This window comes from Epinephelus lanceolatus, chromosome 7 (assembly GCF_041903045.1).
Source record: "Epinephelus lanceolatus isolate andai-2023 chromosome 7, ASM4190304v1, whole genome shotgun sequence".
Classification (NCBI taxonomy): Eukaryota; Metazoa; Chordata; class Actinopteri; order Perciformes; family Serranidae; genus Epinephelus; species Epinephelus lanceolatus.
The window spans coordinates 37,166,913-37,183,433 of NC_135740.1; the positions used below are offsets into that span (position 1 = coordinate 37,166,913).

The 16,521-nt window shown below is 44.5% G+C and overlaps 1 protein-coding gene across 6 annotated transcripts in view; it reads right to left on the minus strand.

Annotated features, from left to right (window-relative positions):
• The window catches only part of LOC117261067 (teneurin-3), a 193,694-nt gene that overhangs the window by 39,909 nt on the left and 137,264 nt on the right, over positions 1–16,521 (minus strand). For all 6 annotated transcript variants that reach the window (XM_033633282.2, XM_033633281.2, XM_033633280.2 and 3 more), the window contains 4 exons: positions 8,561–8,680; positions 5,548–5,809; positions 2,795–3,062; positions 1,641–1,784 (listed from right to left, as the gene is read on the minus strand). In XM_033633282.2, coding sequence (XP_033489173.2) covers positions 1,641–1,784; positions 2,795–3,062; positions 5,548–5,809; positions 8,561–8,680 — 794 coding nt within the window. The remainder of the gene's footprint in view (positions 1–1,640; positions 1,785–2,794; positions 3,063–5,547; positions 5,810–8,560; positions 8,681–16,521) is intronic.

A 16,521-nucleotide genomic window follows, 5' to 3' on the forward strand; every position in this document is an offset into this window, starting at 1 on the left:
CATATCATTGCATATCAGGTCATTTAGCCCCCTTCTGATGGTCACATAAAGAACCATTTCATCTTAAATGAGATTTTGCACCACCAGAAGGGAACTTGATAAATTTGCACTTTCTTGCTCTATCTTTACATTTAAATGAAAAGTTAAACGTTTATCTTCCTCAGTGTGATGAAATTTAGTTCATCTTTTTTTCAGCACGATGACCTCTAAAAACTAACGACCTGATGATGGCTTAAAATAGAGAAGAAGTTATTTCAGGACACTTCAGCCTGCGTGCAAACACAGCACACTGTGTCTCCCAATGCCCAAAATTGACCCACACGCTGCAAACATACCTGCCCTGAGTCTGTTATTTGACTTTCTAGACTCTTAAAACTGAGAAGAGATGAATTGAGAACAACCGGTCCACATCTCGTAATTATATCAGCTGTAACATTTGGAGTGCTTTATGTTTTCTCTCCCTGAATAATGGAAATAAAGTTGAATCAGAAGAAAAAATCAATCATAACCATGCCAGGCTCCTCGGCAGTGATGCTATCGCTGTAGGAAACAACAAAGAAAGTCCCCAGACTCTGTGGCTCACACACACGAGTCTGGCAGGAACCAGGAAAAACATTACAGGTATAATTAGCATTTTCTCAGATGCATTTGCAAATCAGATTATGTGATATCTACAGTATCCGTCTTTCTATGCATCTATGACTTTGCAAATACAAGTGATTAAGCAAGTTTTACAAATGGATGAGTTAATTACAAAAAACCCTTGCATTAAAAATGAGCAGAGACATTAAATGCCCACTAAACAACATGGGAAAAACCCAACCTACATATCCAGTCACTGACTCCAATCTAACAGTGTGAAACGACGGACTCTGCTGAAGGCCACGAATGTAACCTTGACTATTCTGAAGATGAAAGGGGCACAAATTGTGTCGGACAACTGGAACAAAGATTGTGAGCTGGAGTGGATTTAATGTCAAAACAGCAGCCTGGCAAACTGACAATGCACACTACCCTGAGGCCCACTCCTTATAATTGCAGTCATATTACTGCCTGCACAGTTGCAACACAGCACTGAACTCTCCAGATTATAGAATGTGACCTCCTGGTACTGTAACCCAGCAATGACTCAATGCTGTATGTATATTTGATAGTTTCATTATGCATGTTTCACTCTCTTTGTGTCTCCGCACCAGCGCGACAAAGACAAACTCACGTCCATTTATTGTACTTGGCGATTAAAGCGATCCTGATTGATGAAAGAGCAAGAAATTAATTTAGTTTACTGAATTAATGCGAGAATTAAACATGACGCCTGTTCATCAAAAGCGCGAGCCTTCATGGGCAGCGAAAGGGCCGTCTTCTTCCTAAAATAGCTGAGTAGTGTGGAATCGTAGCGAGCCCTGCACCCTGGTGACTTAGTCACTGATTTATTCTGTCATTACTGTGAATGATCGGCCCTTCAAAACTCTCCTCTATTATCTGCAGATGGGATGACGAACCATATTTCATTTTGATTCAAGTATTTATTGCGGTGATTCGGGGTAAAGACCACCTGCCTGTAACCCTAAGAGGCCACCTATTTCTGCCCCGCATGCACACGCATACACACTTACACGAGATATATGAGCATTTCTTACCGTTCTGAATGTCCAATATGTGGTGTTTGTCGAGCATCCACCCTCCCATGTTGGAGGCATCCAGTTCATAGCCTTGCAACACGGCCGTCCTCTTCTCCCAGAGCACCACATCAAGGCAGGACTCGTATTCATATCCCACTGACACTGGAAGTAATGATGGCAGATACCTATGGTGAGCAAGGTTGCAACCTCCTTACCTGACACTTATGGCAGCAATGAGGCTTGTAGCCTATGAAGCATGCAGCACACGTTGTGGTTGTTTTCAGTACTTGCTGGTTCTGTTTTCTCTTTGACTATGTCATTTTCTCCAGCTGGGATGATTTTAGAAGACCTGTGGGGTTTCTGTGTCTCACCTGCACCGTTTGGATTTTTATGCTCTCTCCTCTCGTTTGTTTTATCTTGTGTAAATGCAAATAAACTAGACGCAAAATTGCGTGTAAAGTGGCATGAATTATTTAAACGATAAAGTCTCAGATGGGGCACATTATAGTAAATATCATAAAGGCTGTGATATGGTCGCAGCCATAAGCCACCAGTGAATCCTGCTGATTGTCGTGACTCTAAGGGCTTTTTTTTCTCATAATATCTAAGCTTAGTGCTCAAACATTTATCCTTCTTAACAAAATCCCTCTGACTTTTTCAGCCTTTAAAAAGTTTTTCAGCAAAACATTAAGATAAAGTGTTACAGCGTGTAGTTCAGTAGAAACTCTAATGTAGCATAACCCTCAAGATGACACTTAAATTATAATTTAAAAAATAAATAAGATATGCTGTTATGTATGATCCCTTCTAAAGATCCTGTTATTATTTGTGATGCTGGGTTTTTTTCTAAGGCCACTGCCTCATAGGCAATATTTTAGTCGGCGAACTGCTGCTGAAATATCATACATGCAAAACAAAGAAGTCAGCAAAAGAGCAGTGGCCTTCAAAAATGCAGCACTGGGGGGATTTTAGGATTTCACACCACCTGCTAAAGCTTTATTGCACATGGTAACAAAAGCAGTCCCTGGCTAAATAATCCTCAATTTAGAAAAAAAATAAAATCAATCTTCGAAAGTTCACCCAAGGTTCATTGCCTGAAGGTAGCAGGAGTATCTGAGCAAACCTACGCTTACACAACATCTTCAGTTGGCAGCTTCACAGCAGGTACTCACCCACAGCCTCTGCCAGGCCAAAGACCCTCTGGTTGTAGGCGTCTGTTTTATCCCAGATGAAGGTGTATGAGAGGTCGGGAAAGGCAGGGAAAGACTTCTGGAACTGACGGCCCATGACGGCAACCATCAGGTGGACCTTCATCAGGCCAAAGGGGAGGCGGTCCTGGGTCAGAAGCACCTTGAGGATGGGCTTGTAGCCAGCTGCCCTGGAGCTCAGGTAGACCAGGTTGAGGTCACTGCCTGGTATGGCAACTTGCTCATGAAGGACCTATGATTTTAATTAGCAGTCAGACTGGTGCCAGATACACAGTGTGCAGTGTAGACTTAAGTAACAGAAGCAGCAGGAGTTTACTGGTAGATAATGTCTTTAAAGGTCCAGTGTGTAGGATTTAGGGGGATATATTGGCAGACACTGGAATATAATATAATAAGTATGTTTTCTTTAGTGTGTAATCACGTAATAGTTAGAATCATTATGTTTTCTCTGGTGTGAAGCCAGTTTTGTAAAGTATTTTGTTAAAAGACGTATAATCCACTGTGCATGCACTCCATAGGTCAGTGACTCCCAACTGGTCCAACCATGTAGTCCAGATTTCTCCTTAGTCATTTGTTTGAGGTTGGCGCAGTTTAATGTAGTTAGCGTCACATTTGTGTTTGGCCATGTCATGGAGCTAGTTTGCCGTCTCTGTCATGTAGCTGTCCGTTCATCACTCACTCTACAGCAGGGAAGGAAGTAAAAGCTCTGTGCCGGCAATTCACTGTTTTTTACAAACTTGACATGTTCACAAGTCAATTGCGGATCACTCAGAATGGACCTGGGATCCACCACTGTTATAGGTTACACAGCTAGCATGCTATTAATGTCAGCTAGCTAAACATGCCATCGAACTGTTCCTTGGAAAAATGTATAAATGTAGCTGTATTACATTCATCAGTGCTAGCTAATTTGTTTTTATGCTAACCTCCTGTGGCACAGTGTATATGGTCTGTCCGAAATCTGCCATGAAAGATTAATTTTTTTCAACGTACTTGATATAAACTCTGGACCCAAAAAACACATCAGAGTTCACAGAGTTTTTCATAGCAAATAATGGAGTTTCTGTCGACTCACTCAGATACACAGAGCTTTGTGAAAACGAGGTGTTATTAGAGAAAACAGGTGAGCACACAATAGCAGGTGCTGGGCTAGCAGTTTGTCTGCAACGAGCTAAAACACTGATTTGTAATTGGTCCATTTGTTTTGGGGAGGGAGAGACCTCTGTGGATAATTCAGCTCTTGGTAAAAACCTCCTGAACAATGTACACTGAAGGAATTCTAACCAGAGTTCACACCTGGCACAAGGGAGAGGTTTCAGCTGGTTACAAACTGCAATCCTCGCTGCTAGACGCCACTAAATCCTCCACACTGCTCCTTTAAATACAGTATATCATATTTAATATCTATGTGATGTAATTGTGGAGGGGGGCGTGGTAAGCAGTCGGCTGCAGGAGAGAGAGAGAGGTGTGGGGGGGGGATGGCTCAGGAGAGAAGTGGCAGGTGAGTTGATTGGAACAGCTGCTGCTAATTATTCTGACTGCTCTTTCTCCCCTTTTTATGCAGTAGTGTGCTGGTCCTGAGTAGTCGTCTGCTTTCTACTGGAGGGACACCTCTGCCCGTGTGTTTGTTTTTGTTAAAAACGTAGCTTACGGAAGAGCACGTGCCGCAGGAGCCGGGCAGCTGCAGGCACACGTGATTTATTGTTTAAGTTAATAATTGTTGTACGGAGCAGAGTGCCTGAATAAAAGACTGAAAACTCATCGGCGAGTCTGTGTATCTATGCTGGGGGAACTCACACACGTAGCGAGATGGCTACAGTAATATATAGTATCATATACTGGACTTCCTACATTGGGATTTGCTTTTATCATTCATTCATTTAGAGCTATTCAGTCAGGTAGGGGAAAATTTGTTTATTGTTAGGGGTTATACATGCTAATTGTGTTATATTTTATGCAGCACAGTTGACATTATGAAATACTGTTGAGCAGCAGAAATATTAAAAAATAAGGTCTTGCTTATACCAAACCACGGAGTACATTAGTCTATATGCAAATTGAGCAAAACTCCAAAGGCAATAAATGAATTCTTCATTATTTGAGTCTGTGAGAAAAAACTTCAACACAGGAACTCTAATAACTGACAAGTCTGACTCTCGTTTTATTGTTCCAATTCCCTTGACCAGGTTTTACCTCAGACTGCCACTGAAGCATGTCCGAATTCAGATTTTTTCTCCCCTCAAACGTAACACAGGTCTATTTTTTCCTAATCAGTTCTAACAGCAAAAGCTGCAGAGCCACATTTTGCATTTAGGGATTTTCAACTCTGATTTGAGCCAAATGGATACAAACCAAATCCTGAGGCATGTAACCTCCATGCGATGTGCCCTCAGAATTTATCAGTATTACTGCGAGACAATTTATGGCTTAGTATTTGGGGAGACGCCTCAGTTCAATCAAAGCTCAAAGGCAAACTGAAAGGCAAATCTGACCGTGTTTAAAATAAGCGAGAGAAGCCATGGTAAAAGGAAGATAACAGCATTATCGTTACTCTGTGTTTGTGTATTTTCAACACTGCTGCTTTTAATGTTGGGATCAAACATGGGTCGTATTATTGAAGTCATTCAACACAATCAGATATGAGCACAAATGTGGAATTGACTATAAAAGCCCCGTAATGTGATCTCCCTGAGTCACCCCTGTGACAGCGGTCTCACCTGGGTCTCGGGGATGATGGGACTGTCCTCTGGGGAGGTCTTGTACAGAGTGGAGAGGGGCGTAGCCAGGATGAGGGGGTTCGGCCTGATCAGGCCAGTAAGGTAGCAGCTGGGGATGTCGTTCTCTTCCCGCTTCATCACCGCTGTGTCCATCACGTGGAAAACATTCCAGGGCAGCCACACTGTGCGGTGCAGTGTGGGGAACGGGGCACGCTCGTAACTCAGCGTCAAAGAAGCACCACCGTTGGCCAAGAGGTCAAACCTTAACACAGCATCATGAAATTGCAAACAGTCAGTTTGGATTAACTGTGTTAGTCACAATAAATAGATTGTATTCCAGTTTATTATAACTTGACTTTTATATTCATAGGTTTTTTTTAATATCCAACAGGTGTTAGCCCAGAGGGATTCTTGCATTTGGTCATGTGTGTGTACATATGTGCATGTGTGAGTGTGTGTATCTCTCTGTCCACAGCTAATACTACTGGACCAATCAGCCTAATATTTTGTGTGTACATTTATGACTATACTCAAGAATCTTTCATTAGTGCGGTAATTCACAACCGTTGAAAATCCTATTTTATTGACTGTTTTATACCATCGAGTCCTGACTCCTCACTCCTTTTAAAAGATGTCAGCTTTCCACAGTAACGCTTGTGTTCCTAAAAAAAAAACAAAAAAAACCCCCAGACATCCGTTGCAGGCCACATTTTGTTTGTCATTTTGTGTTTCAAAAGCAGAGCGTTTTGTCTGCCCAATTTTGTTGACTTGTAGATTTTACTGATCTGGTCATGTTCCCTTGATATCTGTGCTTCTACTGTAAGTACATAAGTAGGGATAAAATGAGTTAAATGGTGCCTTATTTGTATTTTTAATTGTGTTTATTATTTCCTACTTTGTTGTGCTGTAACTCACAAAGTTAATACCACGACATACATCAAAGATTTGTGGCTGTGTTTTAGTTATTAAAACACATTTATCCTCATAATTATATGGTATCTGTATTTCACATACAGCGCCCGTTGGCAGAAGAAATGGATTTGCACTGTGCAATGCGCTGCAGCTCCGTGAAAAATAGACGGGGTGTTTTTTTTTCTGGAGCTTCAATTAATGCTTTCTGCGTGGACAGTCGCACGGACCTGAGCTGATGCGGAATCGTGATAAGGAAATTTTGGATCTTTTATACCTGGCGGATGGGTCAGGCATTAGCTTCCGGGATGCTTTAGAAACATGACGCAGCATGTCTGCTGGAATTACAAGAATGATTATTAGAATAGAAGCGATCAGCTTGGGTGGCTAGTTGGTGGTAATCTGTGCTCTACTGAGCGCACTTTTATAGGGATAAGTCTCGTACTGGTTATGATGTCATGCTCATAAAGTAAGTGCTGAGATCTTTTAACACCGAGTCAATTATTTGAGATGATCTAAACCACAAGACTTAAAATAAAGACAAGGTCAAAGTCCAACCCGGAAGTGATGGGCGCACATTTGAATCTTGTTTTTACTGCTCATGTGTGTCGCTCCTTAAGACTTCTTTTTAAAAATGTCACAATGTTATTACTGATAGGAACGATGCATTAAATTTTTAAAATAAGCCCCAAGTTATAACACACTGGAATTTCCCTTTAAGTGCAAAATAGCAAAGGAAATATTTATTTGATTCATCCATCTTCAATGGAAGAGAGAACTTTTTCTTATCGAGAGTATTCCCTCTGTGCAGCCTCCATATTTTATTATCATTCACTGAATCTAATTTATGACTTTTTGTTTAACCAGGCATGGTGTGAGAAGACACTTTATGGTTGAATTTGGTTTGGAGTCTTGAGTCTTGGGACTTTTGGTCGGTCTGGTTTTAATTAGTACGACATTACTCAGGGAAAAGTTACTGGTTTGGAAATGAAGGGCGAGTCTTTGAAGTGCTGCTCTATATATTCTGCGAGCTCCACTACCCAGGGGGTAAAGCATCTGTGTGGTGACATTGCATGCATTCACTTGCACAAAGACACACACACACTCACAGATTTAAATGCTTATGCACATCTCTCGTGCACGCACCCACACCCAGAACGCCACACACACACAGCGCGGACACACACGCCAACAGCCAAGCTGTGCAGCTGACCTAAAACAGCTTCCTTCTCAAGCTCTCTCCACTTTGGGCAGTGGGGAGCTCACAGCTGCAAGAGGCCAGGCTTTGATGCTGCCCCCCTCTTCTTAACACACTGAGCGGATCTGTTGGCTAACCAAGTGTGATTATCCCCAACCATTTATCACGCTCCTTGTCAGAAGAGTTACAGGGCGGAATATCTGAAGAAATCAGCTAATCCTCAGCTATCTGGGGACCCAAGGATTGTGCTTCATAACAACAGCTGTACAATTCTGTGCCACTCATAAGCCTTTTATTCCATACTGGCATCACATAAACACGGCTCCTATCCTCTGAATTTGAACGATGGCTCCAGTCCACTATCTCTGACGACCATCTGCAAAATAAAAGCTCCTACCTGAGGTGAACCCTTCCTGTAAAATATGAGACATACGTTCGTCTTGTATGTGTTTGCACTCCCATTATTAAGAACCTGTCTGCGGTAACAGCAGGAGAAGGTCAGACAGTAATCCCATGTTTTACTACACCGCGGGCAGATTGATTCTACCCTTGCTGATTCAATGCATTTTAAACAGCCTGGTTCAAAATGGCCTCCACCATTGTGACATTTGCATGAGGAATTGTTCTAGGGCACAATGTGCTGCTGTTTCAATTTGTTTTGAGCGCTTTTTGGATAACTGCCAGGACGACTCTGCCGCTGCTGGACAGCTTTTTCTGCATTTTTCCATACTGGTCTGGGGACAGCAGTCTATGCCACACATAAATTGTTGCAAGGTCAACGTCTGAACCTAAGGGCTGAGCTTGAGTGCTCATGTTTATTTGGACATGTAAATCAGTGTTGATAAATGGAGATGGATCGCTGCGTGTCCCTGCATGCTGCACCTACTGATGCAGTGTCTCCCTTACATGCCGTCTTGCCGTGTGATGGTGTAGCCGTACTCCGGGTAGTGCAGAAAAGACACGTTGACTCCAATCAGCGGTGTCCCGTCTCCCGTGAGGACCTGACCCCGGATGACTGACGCCAGGCTGTGTGGGCAAACAAACACAGAAAGGGCTGAGTAAACAAACAATGCCAGCCGGCGTCAACACGCGGCCATGGCATCAATGCTGCAAAACAACTGCCATCCCTTTGCCAGCGGCACCAGCAGGGAGGTATGATTTACTGACCGAACACACGCATGTCAGCGGTTGTTATTCATGAAAATGCCACCTTACAGAGCACCTCTCTGTCTCTGTTTACTGCCTTAAAAGCCCATAATTCACTGGGATGAGGTTCTGCAGACAAGGGGGACTGTTGAGATTTTGCAGCATCTTGCACATATATTGCAGCATTTATATTCCACAAGCACACAGAAATGGATTTGTATCATACTTAAGCCCTACTTTTATTTAAAACATTATTAGTTTGGGACAAGATGTGACACGCAAAGCCATGTACAGCTCCTGGGGCACAATTCAATTTGAGAGGCCAGCACAGAAAACAGTGGGCATCACAGTTAAATTATCAGGCTGCGAAGTAATGTCAACTAAGGGACTGTTTGTTACTTATGAGGAGGGAGGGAATGGTGCAAAATGTGAGACACATGTTGAATCATATTTAAAGCACTGGGGAGGGACTCGTGGATTTTATTTTGGCTTAGAGGAGGGACATGCAACTTTAAAACGTTGTATTTTATATTTATTTTGAATACCCTCTGAAGCCCAAATGATGGGTTTAAGGCATTTTGTTAGTTTTTAAAACCAGGATTTTATTTTCCATTTTTAATTTTCAGACATCCAAGGGTAAGTTTTTAAAATCCAATCACATCTGCTGTGCCACTGTTGCACATGTCGCATATAATGTAATGCCACCTGTGTGCGTGCTGTAATGTGTGTGCATGCTAGATGTGTGACGTGTAGGCTTATTGTGTTTTGTTGGTTTTGTTTGGTAGGACCAGTGACAGACGGCTGTCATGCACCCATATTCTGCTGACACCCACATTTAGTATGAATATAAAAAACATATGGTTATAATGGTGGAGGAAGGGTCATACATTTTCCCCCAGTCACTCAGGGAGGCTCAAGGAAAAAGTCACACCCCAGCCAGCCCCCTCCTCTGATAAGTAAAGTACAGTCCCTTAGTAAATGAAGTGTACAATATACCCATCAGATGGCATTTCAAATGAGATTCACAAGTGAAACACCCACATTATCGTTATCACTCTGACCTCGCCAAATTAAGAATTTCCCCTGAATTGTATTTTCAAGTGATCCGAATGTTATTATTCTCACAAATACATTTGCTTCCCAAAAAGAGCCTCTTGTCAATGTCATACCCGAGTCGTGTGCTTGCTAGCGTTGATAAATGTCTGTGGTGATACTTGTGATGAAAGATAATATATCAACAAGAATTGTGTTAGAACGAGCTCTTCAACTCGGTTACAGATACCCTCTTGATGTGAGAAGTTGCAAAGGCTCAATAGCTGACGTGTCAAGAGGCACTTTATAGGAATTCAGCAAAACAAAATGCAATGCTGGAGGCAAACTGTCACAAAGAAAGAAAAAAGACATGAAAAGGGGTTCGGAAGAAAGAAATGCGACAAATACAAAAGAATCGCCACAGCATTTTAGGGAATCGCAGCGTGGTTAAGAAAATTAAACAATTATAATACAAGAAATACAAAATGTTTCGTTGTGAAAAGTCAAAATGTGAAGGTTTTTGCAGATTTGAAGTCTACAGAAACAAAACATGTCCCCTTTTCAAAAAAATGAATACAGGAAAGAGGCTTTTTGAACAAAGATCCTGTTTTCCACCAGTATTTTTAAATACATTTACACCTGGTGGCTGCTTTAAATAACCCAACTCCCACTGCTGGCCAAAGAGCAGTGCCACCAGAGCAGGTGGGGGAGGGTTAAATGCTTCACTTAAGGGCACCTCTATGGTAGTTAGTCTAGCATGGGGGAGCATTACTCATTCACTTTGCTCATCCAGATTTGCCCTGCTGGCAAATGGATTCGCTTCTGGTCAAAAGGCTCTCCACCTCCAGCATCCCCTCCCTTGCTATCTCCTAAAAAACTGTATTTTCTTTGGCATTTTTTGCTTCATAAATCACAGAAACGGAAGCTTCATACATGATTAAAGCCTCAGATATCCTCTGCGATTATTCAAGATGACTGCGGGGCCTTCAGGTAAAACTTGCCTAACGCTGCTTCTCGTTCGTGTATCCTTAAGTGTGAAGTAATTTGTAAAGTCAGTCCTCTGTTTGAAGGTAAGATGGGGAGACAATGCGATATTTTTCCATCAACATTTAATCATTCCCTACTTCTCAACCATAGAGCAGAATTTTAAAACTGTTCCCTCTGCATTTGTCACTGGTGGGCAAAAGATGTCTCATTTTGCCACTTTATCTCCGGGTCATTACGTATATGAGACGGGGATGATCAACAGCTTTAGCCTCTCTTATTTCCCTCCCGCTCCGCGCCTGGCACAACTATCTCCCATCCTTTATTTACCGGCTCGGGGAACAAGGCCACTTAAGAGCCCCGGCGAAGGTTCACTCTTTCTTCCCTGTGTCTCTATTAATCTTTTGAGAGCATGCTACAAGAGCAGAACCCCCCAAACAAACGCCGAGTCACACCACCTGCTGAAACCCCAGAAATGAATCATATAATTCATGCATTCTTATCTGTCATTGTCTCACGCTGGCTGTAGAAAAACACCATCTGAAAACCCAATGGGAGACTTGTGTGGGGACATGTGATACGGCTGGGGGACTAGTGTGGGGAGAAAAAACACTAAACCACAACACATGTTTTATTCTCTGTGCTATACGAGGGACAAGTTTACTGCCGAGTTCTGAAACCTGACCGCATGCTGAAATCTGCTCCCTTTCTCTTGGTTTTCACAATGGCTTCTTAAAAAAAAAAAAATCGGAGGAGACGAGTGACCTCTAACTGTTTCCCATTTCTGTACCGTGAGACATCAGATACTCTACAACGAGGCAGAACAGTCACCGCTGCTGCTGGAAGTCTTGATGCTGTTCTGGCTTTGTTCCAGTGCTTCAGAGACTTTTTTATAATGTATACTCTGCAAAGGCTGTCAATAAATTATTCACCTATAACCTAAAATGAATGTCTGAAAAATATGGGTCTCCAAACAAACTCTGCCACAACTACATCCCACTTCATTATCTGACTCTTTGAAAAAAGATTTCATGTATGCAGTGTTTGTGCTCGTAGGATCCAGTAAAATAAGGTAATTAATTTTGCTGAATGTATGCATGTTTGCAGAGCCTCTAAAATGCACGGTGTTTTTGACTGCTAAACTAACTTCTACAAGGAGATAAAAAAGCAAATGAGTATTTTGAGCAAGAGAGCTAATGCCACTGCCAGACATGAAATCGACAGTAAGCTGAAGACAATGAGGATGAGGATTACTGAGAACCCGGCTGGGAGAAGAGAGGGGGGGACTGCCTCATTCTATATTTTCAGTAAAGCATGCTATTTACATAAGGATTACTTTAAACTATTGGAAGAAATATTCCCAAAGCCTTCTGCACACAGTTGGCAATCATTTTCCTCTCCATCAGTCACAAAACAAACTCCACTCGTGATTCTGAACAGATGTGGGAATGCACTGAGGTTTGGGTGAAAAATATAACTCTGTCTCCTCAGGTTGCACATTGACGTCATCCAGGAGTCTATTCATTGGCTGACACATTCTCTTCCTTTATATCAAACTTTTTTAATAATGCTTTTACCTTGGATAAGCATCTTAAAACGTCTACTTAATTCTCACATAAAGATGAAGAAAATGTGAAGTCACATTTCAAAGGTGTCACGATGAATGAAAAAGCCAGCCCCAACACTGGAAGGTCACAGGTCCGTTAATGTTGGCGTGTCTTTGAGAGACATAAAACTCTGTCTGCTCTGTGGATAGATACCGTAGTTAGTCAATCTAGATGCATTTGAAGAGGAATATTAACAAAACTTGTTTTGAAAGAGATGATGGAAACAAGACTAAGAGTCTACAGCCACGCGAGCAGCTCTGTCAATGTCTACTATATACACAATCTTAGTCTGGTGTGTTAGCATGCTAACGTCTACGAACTGGTACCAAATACAAATCGGTGCGGATGAAAATGACATTATTTTTTGCAAGTTTTCATCAAAATCGGGGACTCCATTGTTCTGCTGGGGGACTTCAACGCTCACGTGGGCAATGACAGCGGGACCTGGAGGGGCGTGATTGGGAGGAACGGCCTGCCCGATCTGAACCCGAGTGGTGTTCAGTTATTGGACTTCTGTGCGGGTCGCAGTTTGGCCATAACTAACACCATGTTCAAACATAAGGATGTCCATCGGTGCACGTGGCACCAGGACAGCCTAGGTCGCAGGTCAATGATCGACTTTGTAGTTGTATCATTTGACCTGCGGCTATATGTTCTGGACACTCGGGTGAAGAGAGGAGCAGAGCTGTCAACTGATCACCACCTGGTGGTGAGTTGGATCAGATGGTGGGGGAAGACGCCGCGCAGACCTGGCAGGCCCAAACGAACAGTGAGGGTCTGCTGGGAACGCCTGGCGGAAGAACCTGTCCAGATGATCTTCAACTCCCACCTCCGGGAGAGCTTCGACCGCGTCCCGAGGGCAGAGGGGGACATTGAGTCCGAATGGGCCTTGTTCCGCTCTGCAATTGTCGAGGCGGCAGTTGCGAGCTGTGGCCGCAAGGCCGCTGGGGCCAGTCGCGGCGGTAATCCCCGAACCTGCTGGTGGACACCAGAGGCGAGGGGAGCCGTCAGGCTGAAGAAGGAGGGCATGGTTGGTCTGTGGGTCTCCGGAAGCACCTGACGGGTACCGGCGGGCCAAGTGGAGCGCAGCGGCGGCAGTCGTTGAGGCAAAAACTCGGGTGTGGGAGGAGTTCGGTGAGGCCATGGAGGAAGATTATCGATCGGCTCCAAAGAGGTTCTGGCAAACCGTTCAGCGCATCAGAGGGGGAAGGCGGCAACTTGCTCACACTGTTTACAGTGGGGGCGGGGAGCTGCTGACGTCAACTGGGGACATTGTCGGGCGGTGGAAGGAATACTTTGAGGAGCTCCTCAATCCCACCAACACATATTCCAGTGAGGAAGCAGAGACGGGGGTCTCGGGGGCGGGTCATCCAATTTCTGGGGCAGAAGTTGCTGAGGTAGTGAAACAACTCCGAGGCGGCGGAGCCCCGGGGGTGGATGAGATTCGTCCTGGATATCTCAAGGCTCTGGATGTTGTAGGGCTATCCTGGCTGACACGCCTCTGCAACATTGCATGGACATCAGGGGCAGTGCCTCTGGAGTGGCAGACCGGGGTGGTGGTCCCCATTTTCAAGAAAGGGGACCAGAGGGTGTGTTCCAACTACAGGGGGATCACACTCCTCAGCCTACCCGGTAAGGTCTACTCCAGGGTGCTAGAGAAGAGGGTCCGGTCGATAGTTGAACCTCAGATTGAGGAGGAGCAATGTGGTTTTCGTCCCGGACGTGGAACTGTGGACCAGCTCTTTACCCTCGCCAGGGTGCTGGAGGGGGCATGGGAGTTTGCCCAACCAGTCCACATGTGTTTTGTGGATTTGGAGAAGGCTTACGACCGTGTCCCCAGGGGCATCCTGTGGGGGGTGCTCCGGAAGTATGGGGTTGGTGGCCCCTTGCTAAGGGCCATCCAGTCCCTGTACCGAAGGAGCATGAGTCTGGTTCGCGTGGCTGGCAGTAAGTCGGACCTGTTCCCGGTGAGGGTTGGACTCCGCCAGGGCTGCCCTTTGTCACCGGTTCCGTTCATAACTTTTATGGACAGAATTTCTAGGCGCAGCCGAGTGGTGGAGGGTGTCAGGTTCGGTGACGGGAGGATCTCGTCCCTGCTTTTTGCGGATGACGTGGTCCTCCTAGCTCCATCGAACAGTGACCTCCAGCTCTCGCTGGGGCGGTTCGCAGCCGAGTGTGAAGCGGCTGGGATGAGAATCAGCACCTCCAAGTCTGAGGCCATGGTCCTCAGCCGGAAAAGGGTGGATTGCCCACTCCAGGTCAGGGGGGAGGTCCTTCCTCAGGTGGAGGAGTTTAAGTATCTCGGGATCTTGTTCACGAGTGAGGGTAGGATGGAGTGAGGGTGACCGAAAGAATGAGATCGCGAGTACAAGCGGCCGAAATGAGTTTCCTCCGCAGGGTGGCTGGGCTCAGCCTTAGGGATAGGGTGAGGAGCTCAGACATCCGGGAGGGACTCGGAGTAGAGCCGCTGCTCCTCCACATCGAGAGGAGCCAGTTGAGGTGGTTCGGGCATCTGGTAAGGATGCCTTCCGGACGCCTCCCTTAGGAGGTGTTTCAGGCATGTCCAACCGGGAGGAGACCTCGGGGCCGCCCCAGAACATGCTGGAGGGACTACATCACCCGGCTGGCCTGGGAACGCCTAGGGGTTCCCGCGGAAGAGCTGACAGAAGTGGCAGGGGAGAGGACTATCTGGGCTTCTTTGCTGAAGCTGCTGCCCCCGCGACCCGGACCTGGATAAGCGGAGGACGACGACGACGATGACGACGACGACGAAGTTTTCATCAAGTTATTGGACTAATTAAATGTTGACTTGATGATGGAGCAAGATGGAAAGTTAAAGGTACAGTATGTAACTTGGTACCAAATATGACAAAAGACATTATATCCTGACAGAATCACTTGAACAGCCAATCAGAGCCGAGGAGTCTCTAAAATAGCTGTCAATCATGTCAGTCACTGCTGGTGAACTACAGTCAAACAGTGAAACTAGGCAGCGCTGATCTGAATGAATATGAACCAAGATTCTGTTACTGCATTGCCTATTTCTCTTCTCAAATGTTTTCAGAAACACTTTAATGTACTGCCTCGCTGTAAAATGAGAAGTTTGTTCCAGCCGGTGACCTGTGCTTCGTTTTGGCTCGACAGTTTTCAACAAGGCGTGCAGTTCACAAACCTTCTTATTCTACAGCTACACAGTGCACTAAAATATGTTTCTGAAAACATTTGTAACAGGAAATATGAAATAAAGAATATCAACAGTTAACCATTAATCGGTGAGAATATTTTTTTGACCAGCTACACATGTCATTCTATAGGTTAGTTTTGCTACTCTTCAGTTTATTGCATTGCACTCCACCTGGGTTGGGTGGTAGCTCAGGGCGCTACTCATTCATTCATTACTACTGGTAATGCCTTCACAACCCAACAGTGTTGCTGTGGAAACACTGTGCCCACCCTGTGGTCTCCCTCCAGGTTGCCCCAGGTGAGTAAGTGGCTCAATCTAGAGATGCAAAACCCCCTTTAACATTGTTAGCTCTGTTTTCACTGTTAGCATGATTTGCCATAATGGCGTGGTTACTGGTGCTAACATCGTTAACAATGCTAAAGGGCTTTTGTGGCTCAAAATGAAGTCGCTTCCTCACCGGGGCGACCTGGAGGGAGACTGGAGGGTGATGGCAGGATGGTGTAACTAAGGTTATTTACTGAATGAGCAGCGCGTCAAGCTAGCTCTGACCCTAGCTAGATTGAGTGCAGTGCATAGTGTCCAAAGCTAACACTGGCTAACCAGTGGAGACCGGAGGGTGGGCACTATGTTTCTGCATGCTAATGCAGCTAGCTATTTTCTGTCAGCAAAGCCAACAGGAAATAAAATAAACGGCAACACATTTATGATGCAAAACATTAAAATTTCACGTCATTTTGCTTTTTTTTCTAACATATTTAACATTTAGTTACCAGTTAATGGGCGTGGGGCTATCAAAGGCAAAATTAACCAAAGCTGGCATTCCTATAGGCAAAGCAGTAACAGAATATTGATCCAGACTTGATCAGCTCTGCCTAGTCTGACAGCAGTTCATGAACACTGATTGACATGATTGA